This window comes from Microcaecilia unicolor, chromosome 8 (assembly GCF_901765095.1).
Source record: "Microcaecilia unicolor chromosome 8, aMicUni1.1, whole genome shotgun sequence".
Taxonomy (NCBI): Eukaryota; Metazoa; Chordata; class Amphibia; order Gymnophiona; family Siphonopidae; genus Microcaecilia; species Microcaecilia unicolor.
The window spans coordinates 64,457,037-64,483,621 of record NC_044038.1 but is presented as its reverse complement, the minus strand read 5'-3'; the positions used below and the strand labels follow the sequence as shown (position 1 = coordinate 64,483,621).

General features: G+C 47.5%; 1 protein-coding gene across 3 annotated transcripts in view; it reads right to left on the bottom strand.

Annotated features, from left to right (window-relative positions):
• Positions 1-26,585, bottom strand: part of DNAJA3 (DnaJ heat shock protein family (Hsp40) member A3) — a 197,092-nt gene that overhangs the window by 30,531 nt on the left and 139,976 nt on the right. For 2 of the 3 annotated variants that reach the window (XM_030212294.1, XM_030212295.1), the window contains exon 11: positions 307-433. The exons of the other annotated variant lie outside the window; for it this stretch is intronic. In XM_030212294.1, coding sequence (XP_030068154.1) covers positions 321-433 — 113 coding nt within the window. In that variant the 3' untranslated portion in view covers positions 307-320. The remainder of the gene's footprint in view (positions 1-306; positions 434-26,585) is intronic. 3 annotated transcript variants of the gene reach the window in all.

Genomic DNA, 26,585 nt, shown 5'->3' with positions numbered 1-26,585 from the left:
GATCAGATTTTGTTGCATTTCAAATGAAAGTCAAGATATTTTTGTTTTTGCAGGCATATAATTTGCAGCATTTTCATGTTAATATTCTGCATGTTTTTAATGCTGTTTAGGTTTTATGTAACTAACTCAGAATGTTGTGCACTGAGTGGGATTTAAATGTATTAAATAAAGAAAGGCTAGAAAGGCCTGAGGCAGAGGGGACTTTATAAAATCATTTTTCAATTACTGTGTCAAAGAGCTCCAACTACTGCAAAAAATAGTTAATGAAAACTAATATTCAAAAGAAATAGAAATTTGTTTTCCTACCTGGGCAGGGAGTATCAGGAGCTAAACATTTTCTTAAGTTTCGTTAGGAAGCCCTCCTTGTCCTCCCTCGCCTCCTCAGCCTCAGGCCTATCACCACCTGCTTCACTGCTATCCCGAGTACGGCCACCTAGATACAAACAGCAAGGAGTTGCTGTCAGAGGGGAGCACAGGTAACTGTGAGCTCAAGACACTGCAAATGGGTGCTATGTTAACACATTCTGCTGGCTTGCCTTCCAGAGCAAGCAATATGTCCCAAGGTCAAGTGCTTCAGGGCTGCACCCATCTTTGTTTTCTGCCTACCTCAAGCTATTTTCCTTTTGCCTCAGGACCCTAAAGCTATATACATCTTACCCTCTCTTTCCACACCAGTGACAGATGTGGGGGAAACCAATAAAAGTGAATCTACTATCTTGGTCTTGATTTGCTGCTTCCTGGATAGGAAGAATAATATTAAAATTAATCTTTTTCACAGACTACCTCATCTTTCTAGCTCTACCATGTTAATATAATATTAATTAGCAGAGCACAGACTGAGGAAATGTCATCTAGCTCTAACACACAAACAATTCAATGCTCAATTAAGCTGCAGCACTCACTGCCACAGGATGTTATAAGGCACACAGTATAACGGGGTAAAAAAGGAGTTTGAAAAAAATCCCCAGAAAAATAGTTACTAGCTAGGCAGACTTGGAAAAAGCCACTTTACCTTTCGGACTGAGCAGCAAAGGTCAAAACTCAGATTATGAGCCCACTAGAAACAGAGAAAGTACCTGCATATAATATGTAAACCACTTTGGTTGTACCACAGAAAAGCAGTATATCGACTGTCTGAACCGTATTGGCCACTGTCAGAGAGAGGATGTTCAATGGACCTGTGGTCTGACCTGGCAACTGCACTGGGTAAGCAGGAAGTAAGTCTGAGCACTGAAATGAAAGCTAATTCTATATTTCCAAACCTTGAGCATAGGGTGTGCCTTGGGGGTTTCTCCACTTAATTCTTTTATTAATGTAAAATGAAGAAAATAGAATTTAAAAGTGTGACATGATACAATCTTCCAAGCTTGACTTTGCCCTTAATGAAATGTGACTGCCAACGAAGCTATGCTATCTCCATTTTTCACTTGACTTTTCATACAGACATGGACATTTCCCATCTTCATCACTATTCTTTATAAGGACACCCTTTAAATCAGAATTCTCAAGAATTTTAAGGTTAGAGATATATATTTTCCCTTCTTTCCCTGATTTTCCGATCCTAACTATTTTATTGTAACTGTATTTATTTTACTAGTTCATTGTAAGCCGCTTTGGGGCTGCAACACTGCAGCAAAAGGCGGGGTATAAATGACCTAAATAAATAAATATTGTTTTCTAGTTCATAATGCTAAAAATGTTTTGAACCTGAGGACCCTATACAAAACTAATAAGACCTTTGCTTATGTGCCTTGCAAAAAAGTCTTTACACCCTTGTCCACATTTTACATTCTGCTGTCTAAAAAAACACAATTCTAAACGGACATGTTTACTAACGCTTTTTCACTTACTGCACCTTAAGTGCCAAACATAAGGAAAAATAAGTGCAAAGGCTGTACAGTAAATGTCATGGGCATTGCAGGCATCTGTCCTGCATGTACCACACGTGGCAGGAACTTATGCATGGTAAATGAATCAGCAGTCAGCACAGGTGCATCAGTACTATCTGCCAATACACATACTGTGGCCCATTGGGCACATTACATGGATTCCCTCATCAATAACCCCCTCCCCCATCCCAAGAGGCGGGCAACCTTTTCTCACCGCCTCCCCCCACCTCCCCTCTAACATCCCTCCAGACCTACCAGGGGGATTTGTCTAGGGTCTAAGGGCAGGAGTGATCTCTAATTGCTTCTACTCTCTCTGGTGCCAGGTTCAAAATGATGCCAGTTGACCCCTAGCAGTAGTCTTGTGGTACTATCACTAGGGGTCAATCTGCCAAATAAAAAGTGATATACCGTGGATGTGAAGAGGAGCCCCCCCCCCCGTAACAACAAAAGAGGCAGCAAACTAGAGCTGAGGTCCATGAAAACAATCCAGAATGTACAGACCGATTCATAGGTTTAGTTCAAATGAAGGATGCTTTGTTTTGTCCTCATAATGTATTGTGTAATTTTATGTTTGAATTTAAATTTATATACATTCATCTTTTAATCTGCTTAGAACATTAGATTATGCAGAATATAAATTTTTTAAAATAAAAAAAAAAAACCCTGCTTGTTTATAGGTTTATAAATGAAGGAGGCGGTAGTGGCCAAGGCAGGTGTTATTGAGTATAGTGGCTACCAAGTGAGATATTCCAAGATCTTTCCCCACTTTACAGAAACACAGATCTGCAGGAGGATGCTAGATTTTTGAGAAAAGGAAAATATACACTACAGATGAATGTTTGTTTCCTCTAGCCGTCACATTCGAAAGGGGCCACAAGGAGCATCTGGACAGTTAAGGAAACATGGGGAACACTGATGGAACTGAATGTGAAAAACATGCCAAAGGAAACCAAGAAATCAACAATGGAACAGAAGCAGATAAACTCCCTGAAATGAAATAAATTCCTAACGCTGGGACGGGGAGTGGAAGTGGTGAATACAGGACTTGAAGGCAGATGGATTACTGTAAGGCTTAAGAGGAGTTTTAGCCACTTGTGAAATAAAACTGCAGCAGAGAAGCCTGTATAACAACTACGGATAACTGAATGCATGGAAGTGAAGGAGGGGGATAATGATGATGATGCTTGGCAGAGGTGTAATACAGTGGGAACAGATGATCACATCAAGGGAGGGTAAAATGCCAAATAAAAAAGGAAGGGGTTGGAGAAAGGTGGGATAGGGATTGTGGGTATGGGAGAGGAAAGGTAGTTGATACAGCAGTTAGCACTAAAGGGGTTGGGGGAGGGGGGAAGAGTCCAAGATTGGGGTATGGGGTCAGTTGTATGGGATCCTCTTAAGTGAGAAGCCATATCATCTTCTGAGGTTAGAACAGAGATAATAGAAGGCAAATTTATGTGCACCATTATCTCTGATCACAGGGTAAAGTACAGGAGGATTGGGCCTGAGAATGCATTCAGGCACAATCCTCCCGCACTTGTTTGACAGGTCTGGAAAAGCCTAGACCTGTCAAACACAGGGGCTGGAGGTTCGTGGGACCACTAGACTCGAAACAGCATGGCCATGGTGGCCTAGTACCCCCACCCGGAGCCAGTAACACGAGGGCTGGAGGTCCAGCAGACCTCCAGTCCCCCCGACCCCTCCTCGACAGAAGTTCAGGGGGGGCTGGAGATCTGATGGGTCTCCAGCCCCCCCTAACCATCCCACCAAGTAAAGCCCTGGTGGCCCAGTGGGCCGCAAATCAATCTCCCCCAACCTGGTGGTCTAGCGCCCTCTTCCCTGCCTCCTATCTTTGTTGGAGGAGGGAGGTAGACTCCCTTCCTCTTCCAGCAGCGCCACCTCGAAAATGGTGGAACCCAGCCAAGTGCATCCTGGGATGCGTTGAGTGGGGCTTCATACCATATATGGGAAAAACTCATTTTCAAGGCGGCGCTGCTGGAAGAGGAGGGAGTCTACCTCCCTCCTCCAACAAAGGTGGGGCAGGGTGGGGAAGATGGCCAATAGACCACCAGGTCGGGGGGGGGGGGGGGGGGTTGCTTCGCAGACCACTGGGCCACCAGCGCATTCCAGGTGAGGATAAGAACACGCAGGCCACCTCTTCTGGGCCCCAACACTACTGCCCAGAGCCTCTTCTGTCTTGCGCCGGTTCCAAAAATGCCACGGGCTCCTGCCTCTGCGGTCACTTTTGGGTCGCTGGTGCATGGCCCTTCTTCCTCCACACTGCCAGCAGCTGCCTCTTCCTAGCAGGGCCAACCTGCAGCTGGTCCCTGCAGTTCAAGTGAGCCCCCAGTTGGTTTTTTTTTTTTAATGCCGGATGGTTGCGGGTGGGGGAGGGAGACCTGCCATTAACATTTTTAATTGACATTAAACATTTAACACGTTAATCGCATTATTAACACATTTACGGCTTCTTTTACAAAGCTGTGCTAGCAATTACCGCACGGCAAATGAGAGGAAGCCCATATGAATTGAATGGGCTTCATCTCATTTGCCGCACCTAAATGTGCCCTAATGTGCAGCACTAGTTTTTATAAAATATATTGAGCCAAACTGGCCCCTGTTAGTGAGGGCATTTAATGCCCTGTTGGAAAGCATATCCTTGCCACAGTTTACCACCATAGCAGGAAGTGATATTTGTCAAACTGAGAAGGGATAAAACTAAATGTGGATCACATAGACCCGTTTCTCTCAAACAGAGACATAAAATACTGGCTAAACTTTTAGCTAATAGGATGGCTGTGGCTTTACTGTGTATAATACATCCTGATCAAACTAGGTTCATACTTAGCTTACTGAGCCCCCAAACAATAAATATAAAGAGAACTGTCATTCTGATACAGGCACCAAGAAAAGAAGGTGCTCTGGCTATGTTCATGGCTGTGGACACTGAAAAAGCTTTTGAGAGTCCACTGAGACTTCATGTGCTGTATAAGATAAGAGTGAGCCCTAATTATTTGCAATGAGTACTGAAGTTCTACAAAGAGCCCAGGGTGCGTAGTTAAAGGGAACTACTCAGACTTTTGGTTTAGGTAGAGGAACAAGACAACGATGACCCTTCTCCTCACTGCTCTTTGCACTTGTGGAGGAGACTATCGCACAACATAAGCACACTAGTAAAAAAGGCCCGTTTCTGACACAAATGAAACGGGCGCTAGCAAGGTTTTCCTCTGAGTGTGTATGTTTGGGAGAGTGTATGTGAGAGTGAGTGTTTGAGAGTCAGAGTGAAAGTGGCCATCTGTCCCCTGCCCCCTCCATTCATCCTTTTCCAGCAATTCCCCTCTGTCCCTGAGCCCTGCCCTCCCAATCCATGCCCATCCATGCTCCTCTGTCACCTGGCCCCTCCATTTTTCCCTATCTAGCATTTCCCCTCTCTGCCTGAGGCCTGCTCTGCAATCCATATCCATCCATGCCCATCTGTCCCCTCCATTCATCCCTATCCAGCAATTCCCCTCTCCCTGAGTCCTGCCCTTCCAATCCATGCCCATCCATGCTCCTCTGTCACCTGGCCCCTCCATTTTTCCCTATCCAGCATTTCCCCTCTCTGCCTGAGGCCTGCTCTGCAATGCATATCCATCCATGCCCATCTGTCCCCTCCATTCATCCCTATCCAGCAATTCCCCTCTCCCTGAGTCCTGCCCTTTCAATCCATGCCCATCCATGCTCCTCTGTCACCTGGCCCCTCCATTTTTCCCTATCCAGCATTTCCCCTCTCTGCCTGAGGCCTGCTCTGCAATCCATATCCATCCATGCCCATCTGTCCCCTCCATTCATCCCTATCCAGCAATTCCCCTCTCCCTGAGTCCTGCCCTTCCAATCCATGCCCATCCATGCTCCTCTGTCACCTGGCCCCTCCATTTTTCCCTATCCAGCATTTCCCCTCTCTGCCTGAGGCCTGCTCTGCAATCCATATCCATCCATGCCCATCTGTCCCCTCCATTCATCCCTATCCAGCAATTCCCTTCTCCCTGAGTCCTGCCCTTCCAATCCATGCCCATCCATGCTCATCTGTCACCTGGCCCCTCCATTTTTCCCTATCCAGCAATTTCCCTCTCTCCCTGAGTCCTGCCCTCCCAATCCATGCCCATCCATGCTCATCTGTCACCTGGCCGCTCCATTTTTCCCTATCCAGCAATTTCCCTCTCTCCCTGAGTCCTGCCCTCCCAATCCATGCCCATCCATGCTCATCTGTCACCTGGCCCCTCCATTTTTCCCTATCCAGCAATTTCCCTCTCTCCCTGAGTCCTGCCCTCCCAATCCATGCCCATCCATGCTCCTCTGTCCCCTGCCGCCTCCATTCATCCTTTTCCAGTAATTCCCCTCTCTCCCTGTGCCCTGCCCTCCCAATCCATCCCCATCCATGCTCCTCTGTCCCCTGCCGCCTCCATTCATCCTTTTCCAGCAAGTCCCCTCTCGCCCTTCCATGCCCCCCCCCCCCCCGTCGCATCCATGCTACTCTCTCTCCCATGTCCCAGCCTGGCCCGCCCTCTTCTCCCCCCCCCCCCCCCTTCGCATCCATGCATCGTTTTGTTTTTTCTTCTTTTTCAATTTACCTCCGTGGTTCCGGCAACGAAGCGTCAGGGAAGGAGGCGGCGCTCCCGACGTCTAGCTTTCCCTTCGCTGTGTTCCGCCTTCTTTTTAAGGCGGAACACAGCGAAGGGAAGGCTAGACGTCGGGAGCGCCGCCTCCTTCCCTGACGTTTCGCTTCTGGATTTGTTTGTTTTGTCGCGAGGGCGGGGCAGAGACGGCTGGCTGGCTTGAAGGCTTCACACCACGAATCCACGAACCCTTCAGCCTCAGCCTGGGAGTGACGTCAGATGGCTTCAAGGCTTCAAGGCTTCAGGCTTCAGGGCTTCAGACTTCCGGCTTCAAGCTTCCGGCTTCACAGAACGTTGTCTTCAGAACGTTCACGGTGCGTTTTATTATATTAGATAAGTATTGCCATACTGTGACAGACTAAAGGTCCACCAAGCCCAGCATCCTGTTTCCAACAGTGGCCAATAGTACCTAGCAAGATCCCTAAACAGTATAATACATTTTATGCTGCTTATTCTAGAAATAAGCAGTGGATTTTCCCCAAGCCCATTTTAATAGTAGTCTATGGACTTTTCCTTTAGGGAGCTGTCCAGATCATTTTTAAACCCTGCTAAGTTAACCGCCTTTACCACGTTCTCTGGCAACGAATTCCAGAGTTTAATTACATGTTGAGTGAAGAAATATTTTCTCCAATTCGTTTTAAATTTACTACTTTGTAGCTTCATTGCATGCCCCCTAGTCCTAGTATTTTTGGAAAAAGTAAACAAGCGATTCACGTTTACCTGCTCCACTTCATTCATTATTTTACAGACCTCTATCATATCTTCCCTCAGCCATCTTTTCTCCAAGCTGAAGAGCCCTAGCTGCTTTAGCCTTTCCTCATGGGGAAGTTGTCCCATCCCCTTTATCATTTTCGTTGCCTCAGTACCTTTTCTAATTCTACTATATCTTTTTTTAGATGCGGTGGTCAGAATTGAACACAATATCTGAGATGCAAGTGAATCAGGACACTAAAGGTGTGATATTGGGAGGGGGCAATCACAAAATTGTACTTTTTTTTTTGTTTTTAAACAGATGTAATACTCTTTAACTAAGCCACATACTATATTCCTGGTATTGTTAAAAGGAAGAAAAAAAAAAATCACTGAATTAATTTTGCAAGGGTGTATAGCACTTTATAAGATGGTACTTTTTCCAAGGTGACTATCGGGCTCATTTTCGAAAGAGAAGGACGCCTATCTTTTGACATAAATCGGAAGATGGGCGTCCTTCTTACAGGGTCGTCCAAATCGGTATATCGAAAGACGATTTTGGACATCCTCAACTGCAATCCATCGCCGGGACGGACAAAGTTCAAGGGGGTGTATCGGAGGTGTAGCGAAGGCGGGACTTGGCCGTGCCTAACACTAGGATGTCCTCAATCCATAACTGAAAGAAACAAGGGCGTCCCTGATGAACACTTGGACGACTTTACCTGGTCGTGTTTTTCTTATGACCAAGGCACACAAAAGTGCCCGAAATGACCAGATGACCACCGGAGAGAATCGGGGATGACCTCCCCTTACTCTCCCAGTGGTCACTAACCCCCTCCCACCCTGAAAAAATATCTTTCAAAATATTGATTGCCAGCCTCAGATGTCATACTCAGGTCGCTGAGCAGTTTTAGTGGGTGCAGTGCACTTCAGGCAAATGGACCCAGGCCCATTCCCCCCCTACCTCTTACACTTGTGGAGGAAACAGCGAGCCCTCCAAAACCCACCAGAAACCCACTGTACCCACATCTAGGTGCCCCCCTTCACCGATAAGGGCTAGGGTAGTGGTGTACAGTTGTGGGTAGTGGGTTTTAGGGGGGGGGGGTCAAGCACACAAGGTAAGGGAGCTATGTACCTGGGAGTAATTTATGAAGTCCACTGCAGTGCCCCCTAGGGTGCCCGGTTAGTGTCCTGGCATGTCAGGGGGACCAGTGCACTACAAATGCTGGCTCCTCCCACGATCAAATGGCTTGCATTTGGTTATTTCTGAGATGGACGTTCTTGGTTTTGAAAATCGATGAAAATCAGAAATGACCATGTCTAGGGACGACCATCTCTAAGGATGACCAAATTTCAGGATTTAGACGTCCCTGACCGTATTATCGGAACGAAAGATGGATGCCCATCTTGTTTTGAAAATACGGGTTTCCCTGCCCCTGGATCGGGACGTTTTGTAAGGATGTCCCTTTTGAAAATGCCCCTCCACATGTCCTGCAAACTTTCCTGATGTATGTCACTAATAAAGATGTTCTGATCTTTTCTAGGATGTTGAAGAAGTTTATCTGGAATAATAAGAAACCTAGGGCTGTTCTGCCCCCACTCTCTAGGGTGTGCTGGGTTAGCCTTACCGGACCTATTGCTCCAGTACATCTGATGTATTATCTGCATGCCAAGAAGCCTTATCAAACACATAACAAGATGGCAGCTTAGAGATCGTGCTCTGCTTCCTGATCCGTTAAATTTCTTTGTCATAGCATCTGATCGCCTCTACTTAGAGACACAATCGACGATGGGCTCTTCCAGACCGGCCAAAAATGAAGTTATGATCCATTACTCGGCTCCTGGTTTAAAGCGATCCAAGCAAGATCTCGGGTCACCAGATAAAAGTAAACCAGATGGTCATGAGGACGTTTCGCTACAGACTTTACTAGCTGAACTGCTGCAGGTCAAGGACCTCATTAAGGAAAATGCTGGGACACTAACTGAATTAAAAGAAGAACTCGTTTCTGTCAAGCAGCAGCAATCTTCCAATTTATATCAAATTGAGCAGTCGGAGCACCGTTTAAACGCGCAGGCCGACCAACTGGCAGAAATTCCAAAGCTGAATCGGCAGCTCCGCTGGCTGAGCAGAGAGTTTGAGGATTTGAATAACCGGTCACGCAGAAATAATATCAAAATCCTTGGCTTACCAGAGTCTTGTGAAGGCAAGGATCCTTTCCAATTTCTGCAGGCATGGTTACCCAAAGTTTTGCACACCACATTTTCGCTGCCGTTGGAATTTGAGCGAATACACAGAGCGCCTTCCTTTCTGTTGCAGAGAGCAGCGAGACCTCGTCCTCTTGTGGCATGATTGCTTCGCTACCAGCATGCATTTCAGATCCTGCAGCTAGCTAAGGCGAAGTCCCCTCTAGAATTTGAGGGTCGTTCTGTCATCATTGTGGCGGATTTACATAAGACTACCGTAGACAGACGAAAACGGTTCCTTGCATTGCGGGTGCATTTGAAAAAGATTGGAGCCCGGTATGGGCTGTTTTTCCCAGCCACTATTAAAATCACGATCAACAACTTAATGAAGTCCTTTGACGACCCAGATGCACTGCTTTGGTATTTGGATCAGCAGGGCTTGGTGCCTATGGATGTCGCTGCGAAGCGGAACCCTTCTCTCTCTTGATGTGAACCATGTTATTGTGTCTTCAACATTTTGCGATGCTGATGTATGGGGTCCTATTTCATGTAATGTTTGGGAAGCTGTAGCCTTCTCTATGGCTTCAAGTTAGGCTTGTGATGACACCTAGAAAGTTACTTGTTTTTGTCTTTGTTGCTGTTTTTTTTTTTGCATTGTTTTAATTTTGGTTAGGGTACATGCATGGCTATTGTCCAAAATGCTGAGTTCTCTGTTCTGTCTTTGCCATTATGGGTTCTGGTGTTACCTCTGTCATTTTCTGTTAAAGTCCACGACTTTCCTGGTTCAGTATGGCCGGACCACTTAACATTCTTTCCCTTAATATCAAAGGTCTAAACAACCCGCTTAAACGTCATAAGTTTTGGGCTTATATTCTAAAGCTGTCCCCTGGGGTCCTATTTGTTCAGGAAACTCATTCAGATTCACAGTCGATCCGATTGCTGACAAATCATAACTATGTACCTGGGTCATACTCTCCAGCAAAGGGGAAGAAAAATGGTACTGCTATTTTCTTAAAGAGCTCAGTACCTTTCTCTATTCTTTCCTCTAATTCTGATCTTGAAGGTAGATGGTCCTATGTTGTCACTTCCCTGGGAGCTAAACAATTTTTTTGGGGTGTGTATATGCTCCGACTACTGATGACCCCCATTTTTTAAAAGAAATTGCTGACACTATATAGTTAACTATCCCTCATATTTTTATTTTTGTTACATTTGTACCCCGCGCTTTCCCACTCATGGCAGGCTCAATGCGGCTTACATATACAGGTACTTATTTGTACCTGGGGCAATGGAGGGTTAAGTGACTACCCAGCGTCACAAGGAGCTGCCTGTGCCTGAAGTGGGAATCGAACTCAGTTCCCCAGGACCAGAGTCCACCACCCTAACCACTAGGCCACTCCTCTGTTGTGATAGGTGGGGATTTCAATGTTACTTTGAATCCTCTGTTGGATAGGAAATCCGCTTGCCCAGCTTCCTCCTCTAAATGTAAACCAGTTCTGTTGAAACTCATGGAGGACTTGAACTTGCATGATGCCTGGAGACTATTACATCCACTGACTAAAGATTATACTTTTTATTCGATACCACATCATTCTTTTTCCCATTTTCATATGTTTTTGGTGTCCAGTGACATGCTCCCAGGTGTCTTTGACACAAGTATTTTGCCGATGACAATCTCGGATCACGCTCCTATCACCTTGACATTGTCACATGCTGATCCCGAGCGGCCTCCTCCAGTGTGGAGATTTAATGCTAAACTTACTCACTGAACCAGGTTTCCGGGACACCATGCTTTTCATAATGTAAGTAGTTATGATCATCACAATTTATAATACTCTTCCTACATTTCCTTGTTTTACTGTAATCTCTACCATGTAGGATGCTTTCTTTTACTAAGTAAGCCGCACTGGACCTGCTATATGTGGGAAAGAGCGGGGTACAAATGTAATAAATAAATAGTCAAGGGGATTGAGGAGTATTGCTTCTTTAATAGGATAGCAGATACCTCATTGTGTAACTGGTGGGATGCACTAAAAGCATATTTGAGAGGTGTCATTATTAACTTTTCCGCACAGTGGTACAAAATGCAGAAAGCTGACCTAGTCCAGCTAGAGTCAAGAATTCGATCCCTGGAACTTGAATATGCTTCTGGATTACAATTTAGCATTTTTCAAACTCTATGTAACTGTCGTTCTGAGTATAATTCTATCCTATCCAAACTTCCTTACCATCATATGGTCACCATCGGAGCTACATACTATTCGGAAAATAATAAAATGGGCAGAATGTTGGCTAATTTGTTGAAAGGTAAAAAACATAAAACAAAGGTGGCGTCGCTTCAGGACCCACTTGATAATTCCATAGTTACTAGTGACGCCTCGATATTAACATTGTTTGAAACCTATTACACCAAGTTATATGCCTCTGAGCTATCTGCTTCTGATGATAACATTAATGATTTCTTGGCAGCCTTATCATTCCCTAAATTGTCCCCACAGCAGTCTCTCCTTTTGGAGTCTCCCATTACACTCACAGAGATTGAGCAAGCTATAAAGCACTTGCCCTTAAATAAATCCCCTGGTCCGGATGATTATACCGCAGAATTTTATAAACATTTTTCCAAGGAGTTGTCTCCCTTGTTGCTGAAGCTTTTCACCGGGATTGTGGATAACCAATCTATGAAGGGTACGTTTACAGAGGCAAAGATCATCGTTCTACCTAAACCAGGTAGAGATTCTACGTTGGTCTCTAACTACCGGCCCATCTCACTAATCAATCTCAATAGCAAGCTTTATGCTAAGTTGCTAGCGCTTCAATTATCCAGAGTGCTATCGGATATCATTCAATCTGATCAGTGTTATTTTATGCTCCATCGGTCCACCTGTGATAATGCCAGATTATTTTGTAATATTCTCCCGGTGGCAAATCAGTCCGCGGATCAGCTGGTAGCTCCGACTTTGGATGCAGAAAAGGCATTTGATAGGGTGGAATGGAGATATTTGTTTCTGGCGATGGAGTACTTTGGATTTGGTTAGAGTGGTGGACTTTGGTCCTGGGGAACTGGGTTCAATTCCCACTGCAGGCACAGGCAGCTCCTTGTGACTCTGGGCAAGTCACTTAACCCTCCATTGCCCCAGGTACAAATAAGTACCTAAGCCGCATTGAGCCTGCCATGAGTGGGAAAGCGCAGGGTACAAATAAAAAAAAATATATGGTGAAATTGTTTATATCAGCACTCCAAAACGAGTAGGTCCACCCCTTTTTTCCCTGTGTCTAGAGGGACCAGGCAGGGATGCCCCCTGTCTCCGTTGCTGTTTAATTTGGCAATAGAGCCCTTGGCAATGGCGATTCGGGAAAACTTGCTTATTGCAGGTTTCCAAGTTGAATCTGCTCTGGTTAAATTGTCTCTATATGCTGATGATCTGCTTCTGTACCAGTGGCGTAGCCAGACAACCAATTTTGGGTGGGCCTGAGCACAAAGTGGGTGGGCACACAATTTTCTCTCTCCCCCCCAGCACTTCCCAACTCAAAATATAAATACTTTAGCTGATGAGGATCCCCAATCTCCGTCAGCTGGGGACCTCCATCAGAGATGGCCAGAACTCCTCCCCGCCAAGCCCAGCAGGAAGTAGCAACTCCTCGACCCACTGATGCCAGCACCGCATACATGCTTAGTTGTCAGTGGCTCCAGGATGCTGCCACCATCTGCCAAGCTCGACAGAAGGCAGCTCCGGCCAGCCCCGAAACAGATCCCCAGCTGGCAGGGCTTGGGGATCCCCACTAGCCACAGCAAGGGTCAGGGCTGCTGTTAACCATGGCAGAAAATAAAGAAGCCCCTCCCCCAATTCCCTGACCTCTCCAATCTCTTCATCTGCCGTTACAGTCACACTGACAGACCCTCACAAATTACAGAACAAGGGATCACAAATTAGAAATAAAAATATGTAGACAAAATTAAACTGGGAACCTCAGCATGCACTGCAACACTGGAGAAAAAAAAACATAAAAGCGCATTTCCTTTTCTACTTAACACAATAAAAAGACATCCACTATGCACATTTCCCAAAGCTAACATATTCCATTTAAAACATTCAAAATAAAATGATTTTTCTACCTTTATTGTCTGGACATTTTATTTTTCCATCATGTTGGTTCCAATTTCTCTTTCCCGCTTTCCTGTCTTCTGCTAATTCTTCAAGCGGCTGTCCATTTGTCTTTTTTCTCCTGTCATTTCATTTCCTCACTGCACCTGCCTCTGAAATATTGATCTTTCCATTTTAGCTCTTTCCTTTCTTTCTTTTCTGCCTCTGTACACTCAAATTTCATCCTCTTTCTAAATCTTTTCCTTCTTTTTACTTTTTAGATGTCTATCACATTTCCATTTCCTTTCACCCACTAGCTCTCCTATTCCCCATCTCTCTCCTTCCTAGCCTATCATTCCTTTCCATCTTCAATCTACGCACCATTACCATATTTCTACCCCTGTAATCACTGTTCTCTCATTTATTTCCTTGTCATCTCCACTCCCTGGGCCTCTCCCCCATGCTTTCCACCATTCCCAGTGTCTCCCTCCCTCCACCCTTCCAGCCCAGCATCTGTTCCCTCTTTCTCCCATCCTCACCCTCTAGCCTGATATCTCACTATCCTTTTTACCTCCCACCACCAGCATCTTCCTGTCCCATCTCTCTCCCCTCCCCCATTGTTCAGCATTTTCCCCTTTCTCTTCCCTAACATCCATTGTTCATCTTCTCTCCCTGGATCCATCTTCCCTCTTTCTCCCCTCCCCTGCTTGTGCATCTCTCCTTTCCTCTCCTCCACCTTCATGTCCAACTTTTCTCCCTCTCCCTGCCTTGAGCCCCTGGTCTAACATCTCACTCCCCCCCCCCCCCCCACCACACAGCATCTCTCCATCCTTCCTTCCTTCCCCTCACCTCAATGCCATGTTCAACATTTCCCCTCTCATCTCTCCCTCCTTTCCTTCCACTTCCATATCCAACACTTTTTTTTTTCCTCTGGTCCTGTCTTGTCTTAAACGTCGGTGAGCCCTTAGGTCCCGCAAGGCCCCGAAGGACCTCAGAGGACAGCCGTGCAACCCCGAATCTTCACCCGCGGTGGCCGCCGTTCACCAGGGGTTGAGCCCCCAGCTGCAGGCGGCCAGCAGGACTGCTGGAACCGCGGGGTTGACGGACTGACCTGGCTAGAGTCGGGAGTAACGGGCAATCAGCAACCAGCAGTCAGGCGCAGGGCAACTCCCTGGGCAGGCGGCTAGCAATCGGGAGTTAAATATAAGCACAGTCTCTGGATAGGCGGCTAGCATAGGCGGCTAGCAATCCGTAGTTAAGTATAAGCACAGTCTCTGGATAGGCAGCTAGCATAGGCGGCTAGCAATCCGTAGTTAAGTATAAGCACAGTCTCTGGATAGGCGGCTAGCATAGGCGGCTAGCAATCCGTAGTTAAGTATCAGCACAGTCTCTGGGAAGGTCCACGAAGACGCAACACGGAACCACTGCGCAGGCTTCGGGAACAGAACCTGAAGCGAGGATGTCAGCTAGCCTCCGTGTTTAAATATCGCGCCACCCCGCCCCCGTGAGAGAAACCCACCAATCCGGCCCTGGGAGTCGGCAGAGCCCCTTGGATTGGCTCTGCCCGATCTCCCAGGCGGAGTCACCCCTAGGTCCTCCAATCCGGTGCTAGGTAGGCGGAGCTCCAGAGCCCCCTGGCTCTGGAGCAAAGAAGACGTCGGCCCTCGCGTACCAGCGCCGCCATCTTGGGCGGCGCGAACCTCATCCCGACCTCCTCTACCCGAGAGACCGGCGGTCGCCATCGCCGGCCCCAGCCTGACCCGCCAGTCCCGCGGCACTGCCGGCCCCCAGGCAGGAACCCCCCGGCCGTCCTCTCGCGCTGCAGAGGCCGCTGACTCCCGCTCCCCGCAGCGGGAGAGCAGGTAGGCGCGCAGAACGCGACAGGTCCTTTACCAGTCCTATGCAGCCTTTCCGTCCCTCTCCTCACCCCACCCATATCCAACAATTCTCCCTTTCTTTCCCTTTGCAGCATCTCTCCATCCCTCCCCCCACATTGAACAATTATTCCTCCACCCCGCCCACCTAGCACTACCCTGTCTCACTCCCTCATCCCAACAGTGCCCCTGTCTCTCCCTCTCTCCCTGACACCTCAAAGCCACCTACCAGCATGCTGATTTTTTTCTCCCTCCCCTCAGCAACCCGCTGACATGCTGCACCTATTTCCCCTCTCCCCCCCGTCACCCGCTGACATGCTGCACCTATTTCCCCTCTCCCCCCCGCCACCCGCTGACATGCTGCACCTTCCCACCAGCCAGCCACCCGCTGACATGCTGCACCTTTTTCCCCTCTACCACGCCGCCAGCCACCCGCTACGGTTTTTTTTTTACCTCCCAGCCACCCGGTCCAGCTCTTCACGTCTGCAATGGCGCCGCATCTGTCAGCACGCTGCTGCTACACGACTGCTTCCTTCCGGGCTGGCCTCACCTTCTTCAATACTCTTTCTGAAGAGGTGGGGCCAGCGCAGAGGAAGCACTCATAGCAGCGTGCGCGCCGGAGAGTGCTGCGCGGCTCGAGCTAGCACTGCTGCTGGATTCGGAAGGGGATGACAGGGGAGGGAACAAAACTTGTGGCGCTCTGGCTGAGACTGGAGGAGGGGAAGCTGAAATTGTGGTTTCGTTCTGTATGAGGTGCATTCTTTGCTGGGTGGGCCTGAGCCCAAAGTGGGTGGGCCCAGGCCCATCCAGGCCCATCCGTGGCTCCGCCCCTGTTCTGTACACTATCATACCTTCGATACCGCATGTATTATCCCTGATATCTTCTCTCTCTCATATCTGGGTATAAGATAAATTGGGATAAATCTGAGTCTTCCTTTGCATGATGATATTGGGACTCACGAGTTGAGCTCCTTCCCATTTAAAGTGCAAAATTCATTTATAAAATATCTTGGCGTTTACTTGGGAAGGACCTTACGAGGCACAGTTAGTCGCAATGTTGACTCAGTCATACATTCCACAACTGAGACAATTACTAAATAGTCTCCTCTGTTTCTTAGTTGGTGGGGTAGGCTGGAAACCATTAAAATGACTATGGCTCCGCGAATTAATAATTATTTGTTATTCCGAAGTTTATTGAAAACTCACTTCTTCAGTCTAGCCTTTAATGAAATACACACTTTTCTTAAATAAACTCATGGCATTAATTTTTACCTCATCCCAACTCCCACTACTCCTGTCTATCCTAGCTAATCCTGGCCCTTTACCTTTTTCCTATTTTGATTATCTAGCTTAAATCACTAAGGGGTATGTTTACTAAGGTACGTTAGCGTTTTTAACACGCCTGTAAATTTAAGGCACGTTAAACGCTAACACGCCTATACATTTCTATGGGTGTGTTAGCGTTTAATGCGCATACACCATTTATGTGGGTTAAAAATGCTAACGCACCCGTAGTGCCGCTTAGTAAACCTAGCCCTAAGTAATTAATTACATCTGTTCCTAACTCAAGTTTTACCGGTCTAACATTATATGATGTATTTTTACTTTGTTAATATATTTTGAACGTGTTCATGCTTTTCTAATGGTTATGTAAGCCACACTGAACCTGAGCTCTACTCAGGATAATGCTGGATATAAATGTCATAAAAAAAAAACCAAATAAAGGGATTTCCTCGTGATTGGCGACTTTCAGCAAACCTGGTCAAAAATTTGGAAAAGGCTACCACATAAAGCCCGTAAATATCTTTTAAATTTATTTATTTCAGAACATTTATACCCCGCCTTATACCACTTAAAGTAAGGTAAACAGGGGGGTGGGTATAAAGGGGACTGGGTTGTCTCACTGAACTAGCAAAGGGGTTTGGATCGCCATGAAGGAACCATGTATGCAATCTTGACCCTGAAATATTGCAACTGAATGTGAGCCTTGGCATGGGGGGAGAATGGATGGAAATTATAAAATTTTACCACAATGTGTGTGTGATCTATGTAGTTATAGAGGCTTCTTGTTGTAGTTTCATTATGTATGCCCATGACTGTTGGATTTTCTGTGGTATATAATAAACTAAGATTTAAATAGAAAATCACTGAATGTGTGTTAATCTGTTTATGAGCCCTTGAGCCCAGACCGAGGCCTAGGAAGGATCTTGGCCAAGGCCTAGAGTAGACCAAACAGGTGCTACGCACAACCCCAGCTACAAAGCCCCGCACATACAGGAGAAACAACTAGCACCACCAGAAAAAGGGAGATAGAGCACTCAGGCGGGCCTCACGGCCGAACGGGAACCCGCTCGTACAGAGTCCAAGTGTGCGGGCCTCATGGCCGAACAGGAACCAAGTCATACACTGGGATGAGAGAAAAAACAACGAGGGGTCCCCCCAAGGGACTGCAGCACAAGCAACGCACACAGCGCTAGATAGAGACAAGAGAAAGAAGCTGCTACAGGAATACACAAGGCCGTGCCACCTGGCAGAAAAGGATAGGGGAAGCCCCTCAAAGGAATACTCTAGGCTGTACTATACAGCACTCAAAGGTAAGGGAAAGCCACCTATAGGAATACACAAGGGTACAGCGCACAAGGGTAAGGGAATCCACACACAAGAATGTACAAGGCTGTCCCCACAACATACAAGGGTAAAGGGAAGCTAACAGAGAAAGTTGCCTTAACATATACAGATCAGATAAGGAGCAATGCTCACCAAAATCAGGAGACAGACTTAGCAAACAAAGGGAAAAGACAAGCTAAAGGGAAGGCTGCTTCTGAGACACCAAGCTGCAGGAAGCAGGGCTTACACGGCAGACAAAGGTAAGGCAAACAAAGGAAAACTAAAACAAACAGGAGCAATACAAGGACAGGGAGGCTGCCAACAGAGGCAGGACAACAGCAGGCAAATATTAAGCCCAGCAAATAAAGGGTTACACAGAAGAAAGGGAAACTTAGACTGGAACGATATAATGGACAAGCTTACCACAGACAACACTACACCAGCGAAGCAAGGGACAGACACAGGTCAGGGGAGTGAAACAATCAAGCTCACGCTGGGAACACCCACCAAACACAGAACCTACAAGCTACAAGGACAGTAGGCAAACTCCAACGAACACACAGTGTACCACAGCACAGACTGAGAGAAAGGGAAGCAGGCTTCAGCTGACCGGAATCAAACGCTAAAGCAAAGGTTGTAGGGAAATGTAAGGTTAAGTAGATCTTGGCTTCTGATGTCTGCAGCTACAGACATCAGCTCAATCCCTGACAGGCCAATGAGAAGCGAGTTCCAGCCATTCCCCTGCCTGCTTAGCAGAGCAGGCTCCAGCCATTCCCCTGCCTGTTTAGCAGAATCATAACAATATGTAAAGATCTCCAATTTTAAGATCAATATGGAAAAGATAGAGGCCTTAAGTATTAACGCCAGAGGAACGTCGGATGGTATAGGCAAATTTCCTGTTTAGGTGGGTGAAAGAACAGCCCAAATACTTGACAGTTATGAGTACAAAGGGCTAATCACACAGAACTATGCAGGCTCTTTTCCTCTGACATACACGATGTGTCAGAGTTTGTAAAGAAACATTTAGGGACATTGCGTGTATGTGAGAGATGTGATCTGATGAGATCAAACTGGAATTGTTGGTCTCAATGCTATGTAATAATTCTGGTATAAAAACATACCTAGCCTAATACCCCTTTAACATTAGCACTGTAGTAAAGTATGGGAATGACAGCACTATGCTGTGAGGATGCTTTGCAGCAGTAGAGAAAGGGAGGCTTGTGAACATCAAGGGAAAGATGGATGCTGCAAAAGTACATTCAGATCTTAAAGGAAACCTTGTTTCAGGCTTGAAAAGATACAACTTTTAGTTGGACTGTGCTCCTTCGCACAGAAAAACCCAACAAAGTGGCTCAGCAAGAAGAAAGTCAACCCTTAAGTGGCCCAGTCAAAGCCCAGACCTGAATCCAATAGAAACTCTGTGACCAGACTGTACTACACAGATTATACCAGCCAACTTGAAAGAGCTTTAGTTATTCTGCCAAGAAACTGGGAAAGCCTAAACCATACCGCTTTGTAAAGTTACTTGACATATCCTATACAACTCATGGCTGCTAATGCTGCAAAAGGGGTTTTCACCAAACAATGAGTTATGTAGAGACTTTTTGGGTCTTACTCTTAATTCTTATTTCTGCTGAAAATATGGAGTACGTTGGGTAGATCAGTGAAACAAGCACCTTCAATAACTTTTGAATGTTATCATTCATGCAGCAGAATGTGAAAAATGTACAAGGGTGTGAATACTTTTGTAAGTCATTCTAGGTTTTTCTATTTAGTGCATTCTACTCTTTTGAACTATTATTGTCACAGGAAAATCACCCCTTGGGGATTTTTTTTTTTTTTTAAAGAACGTGCTGAAGCACACTACACAAAGCTTAAACATTCAGTAACTTACATCTATTAAAAATCAATAGCAATGAAAAGTAGCCCTATCGTACCCCAAATTAAATCAGACCAGACACACGGCATATGAAAAGAACAATGAGAATCTACTTGCAAAATATGGTGGTAAACCCCAATTTCATTTGCATTATTATAAAGCATAAAATCCTGATGGCTTGTAGCATTTCTGCCAGGAGCAGCTCTGAACACTGACAGCACTATAAATTTTAACTTTCATACTTTTGCCAGTCCCCTGCTATTTTTATTTATTATTCTTTCCAACCTAATAGAAGAAGCAAAGAATTATACAAAAGGGATTAAGAAATATCTCTCTGTAGACCAAGCAATTCTCAAAAAAAATTAAACAGAACAGGATAAAAAGTTGACATGGGTTAAAAAACGGTGAAAATATACACTGGGTTGTAGAGAAATAAGCCCCTTAAAAAATGGCCTACTGCATTTCTATAGGAAAGGCAGTTCCAGCTTCTGCAGAATAGACACTTCTATATACCGTGTTTCCCCGAAAATAAGACACTGTCTTATATTAATTTTTGCCCCCAAAAATGCGCTAGGTCTTATTTTCAGGGGCTGTCTTATTTTTCTGGGAAACATCGGGGTTGGCTCCCCCGCTCTCCATCACTGCCGGAACTAACCTTAAACACCTCCTTTCACCTTTGCAGCAAGCAGTAGCAGGGCAGGCCACTCCTTCCTTCGGTGTCCCGTTCTCGCCTGACGTAACGTCCGCGAGGGCGGGGCACGGAAGGAAGGAGAGGTCTGCCCTGCTACTGCTTGCTGCGAAGGTGAAAGGAGGTGTTTAAGGTTAGTTCCGGGAGCGATGGAGGGTTGGTGGGGGCGGCCCTGTCCGGCTCTCGGCGGCCCTGCTTTCAAACAAAAATTTGCTAGGTCTTACTTTTGGGGGAGGCCTTATATCTAGCAATTCAGGAAAACCTCTACTAGGTCTTATTTTCGGGGGATGTCTTACTTTCAGGGAAACAGGGTAGTGAAACACAGCAGTTAAGGAAGGTGAAATTAGGTCTTACCTGCTAATTTTCCTTCCTCTAGACCCTCCAGACTGGTCAAGACGCTTGGGTTATGCATGCCTACCAGCACAGGGAGACTAAGAACACAAACTTAAACCAGTATAAGCTAGCAGCCAACCCCCAAGCAGCCAGTAAATCCTTAACAAAGCAGAAAACAAATGAAACCAATAAACAATTACAACCCCTAAAGGTCAAAGAACCCTGTACTCAAACAAAAACATGAAACACGTGCTTCAACTGACCGAACGCCACAGCGCTACGGTCCCTCTCTGAAATGCAGAGGAAATATATGTATAGCAAGACTTGAAATTTAGATACCTTTCAGCCATAGCAACATAGACCATAAGAACACCAGAACTCTGCCAATCATACTCACCACAAAGAAACATGTACACAGCGGGAGGGTTCTTGACCAGTCTGGAGGGTCTAGAGGAAAGAAAATTAGCAGGTAAAACCTAATTGCACCTTCCTCAGCGACCCTCCAGACCGGTCAAGACGCTTGGGAAATACCAAAGCAGTACAGCTCCTAAGGGCGGGAACCTTTCATCCCAAAATTCAACACTGCCGCACCAAAACTGGCATCCTCCCTAGCCTGCACATCCAGTCTATAATGTTTCACAAACGAATGCAACAAGGACCAGACCGCCGCCCTGCAAATATCTTGAGGCGGAACCAGACCACTCTCCGCCCAGGAGGAAGCTACTCCCCTGGTCGAATGCGCCTTCAGTTGGTCAGGCACTCTACGTCCCTTGATCAAATATGCAGAGGAAACCGCCTCCTTCAACCATCTGGAAATAGTTGCCTTAGAAGCTGCAGTTCCCTTCTTTGGACCGCCGTACAACACAGACAACCTATCTGAAGACCGAAACTCCTGAGTCCTGGATAAATAAGCCCTCAAGACTCACCGAACATCCAGCTTGGCTAAACGGCGCTGAGACGCATCTCCCAACTTATCTCCCAGCACTGGCAAAGAAATGTCCTACCTTGGGTAAAAACGATGGAACAGGCTTCAAAGAGACCTTTTCCTTCGAAAAAGCCAGGAAAGGCGCGCAACAAGACAAAGCCTGCAACTCCGAAACTCGCCACGCCGAAGTAATAGCCACCAAAAACACCGACTTCAAAGTAAGATCTTTAAGAGTACTCGACCCAAAAGGCTCAAAGGGAGGCCCTACCAAGACTTCCAACACCAAGTTCAAATCCCACAGCGGTACAACCAGCCGCCTAGGAGGACGAATCAGCTTTACAGCACGTAAAAACCGAACCATATCCGGGGAAGACGCCAAGGAGACTCCCCGTATTCTTCCCCGAAAACAGGACAGAGCCGCAATCTGCACCTTCAAAGAGGAAAGAGCAAGACCTCTGTCTACACCATCCTGTAAAAACTCTAACACCTCCGGAATGGCCAATTTGGAGCCACAAGAATTACTGTCCCAGCGTACCGCTCTATTCTTTAAACTATCCGTCCTATCAAGGGCCAAGGAGGAAACACGTACACAACAGCTGGTGAGGGGGCCACGCGAGCACCAGAGCATCGATCCCCTCGGACCTCGGATCTCGCCGCCGGCTGAAAAACCTGGGTACTTGAGCATTGTCTGACGAGGCCATGAGATCCATCAACGGCAGGACCCCACTCCTTCACTAGGCGACGGAACAATGGACGATGTATCGACCACTCTCCTGGATCCGTGTGCCTGCTCAGAAAATCCGCACTGACGTTGTTTACTCCGGCTACATGACTTGCCGAGAGACTCTGAAGATGAAGTTCTGCCCAACACATTAACTCTGCCGTCTCCTCTGACACCTGTCGACTCTTGGTACCCCCCTGATGATTTACGTACGCCACCGCCGTGGCATTGTCGGACAGTACTCGAACTGCATTGCCTTCGAGAAGATACTGAAGGGACTGCAGTGCCAACCTTATTGCCCGAGTTTCCAACTGATTTATGGACCACAAGGCCTCCTCCTCCGACCAGCAACCCTGAGCTACCTCTCCGAGACAATGCGCCCCCCAACCTGCTAGACTGGCATCCGTCGTTAGCACCGTCCACTCCGGAGGATCCAAGGGCATGCCTTTTTCCAGATTCGGTGTGTGAAGCCACCATCGCAGGCTGAGACGAACCGGATCCGGCAAGCGCAGTCTTTTCTCCAAGCTCTGAGTCTGAGGAGACCACCGCTCCAACAGTGCCGCCTGCAGCAGCCTCATGTGAGCCCTGGCCCAGGGCACTACCTCTATCGATGCCGCCATGAGTCCCAAAATCTGAAGGTAAGAGTGAGCAGACGGGAACCGTTTGGCACAAAACTGGCGAATCAATAACTGCATCTTGGCAATTCGAACTGCCAGTAAAAACACCCGGCCCTTCGCCGTATCGAAGCGAACCCCCAGATATTCCAGGGACTGAGTCGGTACTAGGTGACTCTTGACCAAGTTCACCACCCAGACAAGCGACTCCAAGAAAGCTACCACCTTCGCCGTCGCATCCACACTCTCCTGAAGGGACTTGGCGCGAATGAGCCAATCGTCGAGATACGGGTGTACCAACACTCCTTGTTTCCTCAAAGCCGCCGCCACGACCACCATAACCTTGGAAAAGGTATGAGGCGCCGTAGCCAGACCGAACGGCAGCGCACAGAATTGAAAATGCTGTCCCAGAACCGCAAAACGGAGAAACCAATGATGCGCCGCCCGAATGGGAATATGAAGATAGGCTTCTGTCAGATCCAAAGATGAGAAACTCCCCCTTCTGCACCGCTACTATGACCGAGCGCAACGTTTCCATGCGAAAGGAGGGAACTTTCAAAGCCTCATTGACCCTTTTGAGATCTAGAATAGGCCGACAGGAACCTTCCTTTTTGGGGACCACAAAATAAATTGAACAACAACCTGTCCCCCTTTCTGAAACCGGCACGGGAACGACCGCCCCCAGATCTATCAGCTGACGTAGCGTCTGCCGAATCGCCCTGGCCTTGACCGAGAGCGGCACGGAGAGGCGAGGAAAAAATCTGGAAGGAAAGTCTCGAATTCCAGCGCGTACCCGTCTCGCACCACTTCGAGTACCCACTGATCTGACGTGATATGGGTCCACCTCTGATAGAACTGACTCAAACGAGCCCCTACCCTTACCAGAGGCTGGACCCGCACACCTTCATTGTGAAGCATGCCCGGAGGACAGACCTTCCCCCGGCGCGTCTCGGCCTCCTTGCCGACCTCCTCGAAAGGGCTGAGTACGCTGAAAAAAAATTGACCTCTAGGCGCAACACTGAACCTACCCGGCCTATAACGCCGAGTATCTTTGAAACGCGCACGCCCTGCCATACCTCGACCCCCTGCTTTGGGGCGCAACTCCGGCAAATGCGGCACTTTGGTCTCTCCAAGGCCACGAACCAACTTATCCACCTCTTCTCCAAACAGCAAGGTCCCCTTGAAGGGGAGAGAACATAACTTGGACTTAAGACGCCGCACCCGTCGTCCAACCACGAAGCCAAAGAGCTTGACAAGCTCCAACCGCCAATGCCATATTCTTAGCAGAAGCTCTCAGCAGATCATAACTAGAATCTGCCAAAAAGGAAGAGCCTATCTCTAACTTGGCTAGCTCTTGCACCAAGGAAGCTCTATCTAAGGCCGGGCCATCCAAAAGTCTTTCAGCCCAACGGAAACGTCCCGGCTACTAGGCCCCCGCACAGAGCGGCCTGAAGTGACAATGCCGAGAGATCAAAATTGCGCCGAATGAAAGACTCTAATCTCCTATCCTGCGGATCTCTGAGAGCAGCCCCCCCCATCAACCAGAATAGCCGTAGCCTTGGTAACCGCGGTCACCACCGCATCCACTGTCGGCGACTTAAAGGAGTCCTTATCCCCTTGCGGAATAGGGTACAGTCTCGCCATAGCTCTGCTCACCCTACAAGGAGAATCTGGGGAGGACCACTCCTGGAAGATCATATCTCTGAGATCCAAATTCATGGGAAAAGTAAGCGCTGCCCGCCAAATTCCCTTAACTAAGGGGTCAAGCTGCTTAGCGTCCGCTACCACCGGCTCAGGCGAATCAAACCTAAGCGTGGACACTACCTGCTCAATCAACTCATCCCTAGGGGAAATGCGCACCACCGAGGGGTCTTCACCTGGCAAAGGCCCCTCCTCCTCAGAAACCTTGTCCCCTAGGAAATCATCCCCCAGCAGACTACCCTCGTCGTCTGAGGGAGGCAAGGAAAACAAATCTGGCTCTTCAGACCAATCTAAACGCTGTTGCTTAGCAACCAGAGGCCCTGCTCCCTTCAGAGGCTCTAACCGATTAGGGCCGGACTGCCAGGCCTGAAACATGGCCCAAATAAAATCCGGAGGAAACCCCATGGCCTCCGCACCTTCCGGAAGCCTGGAAGCACTCTGCCCCGAACCTTCCAACAGCAGGCGAGCAGCCACCCCCGTGGCGCCCGAATCCAAGATGGCGGCGGTTCCCGCCAAAATCGGAACCGCCGCTATGGGCCCAGAGGACAAGTCAGAGCCGGGCAAACCTTTACCGCTACCTGAACCCTTCGCAGCCAGTACCGGAGGCGAAGAATCAAGCTGTTTAGGCTCGCCACAGAACCTGCATTGAGCTCCTGGCGCGCCTAACCCTCTTCGCGCACAAGTACGGCAGCGCGACGGCTTTCTCGCCGACATCGCAAATTTAAAGCAGTACACCCTAACGTCCCAGCTCTCTCAAAAGTTGCTCAAAATCCCCAGACCTCTCTGTCAGCTTCTTAAACAACACAGTCAAGCACTGCCAAGCAGCCAAACACTTTCTTTTTTTTTTTTTTTTTTACACACTCACAACAAAAGCCCAGTTGCTAAGAGCTGACAGGGGCTAAGCACTCAAGGTTCCTGTCATAGCAGGAGCCGAGGCAAAAGGCAGAAAGTTCAGAAAGAGGATTTCTAAGCTACAAACTGCCAGAAGTTATGGCTCTCAAGGTTCCTGCCACAACAGGAGCCGAGGCACATGGTTGCCTAACCACAGGCCAGCCGGGGAATAAGCCACACACCGGCTAAATTCCACAGAGAAAAGTGAATCCCACTGGACCCGCTTTTCTTGAAGCATTCAACCAAAAATAATTCCAAGTACAGGGTATTAGTTAAAAAAATCTAATCCTACCAGACCAGACTGACTGCTCAGGCTGCATGTCTACCCTCTGCTGTAGACTGAGATTTACTGGCTGCTTGGGGGTTGGCTGCTAGCTTATACTGGTTTAAGTTTTAGTGTTCTCAGTCTCCCTCTGCTGGTAGGCGTGCATAACCCAAGCGTCTTGACCGGTCTGGAGGGTCGCTGAGGAATCTCTCTTTTCAAACTGACTCATCCCTGTTCTCAACTTTCCTCTCCCCCCAACTGCGCCCGAGTCCCCAAAACACACAATATATACACATTCACAAGCTACACACACAAACCCCTACAATCAACAACTCACAGGCTACACAGACATACTTATAGTGATGGGGGTGGAAAGAATTTCATTAATAAAACACCGCAACTCAATGCGGAGAAAAAAACTGAGGGAACGCGTTCACGCGACGGGCGGGAAATCAGTCCACGCATGCGAGGTGCGCGCTGCATACGCACCAGAAGACTCTGGCAAAATCTTTTTTTATATTTTGCTTGCAAAATGCTGATTCCTGGGCTGACGCGGACGTCGATCCACATGTGAGAACGAGCAGCCTTCT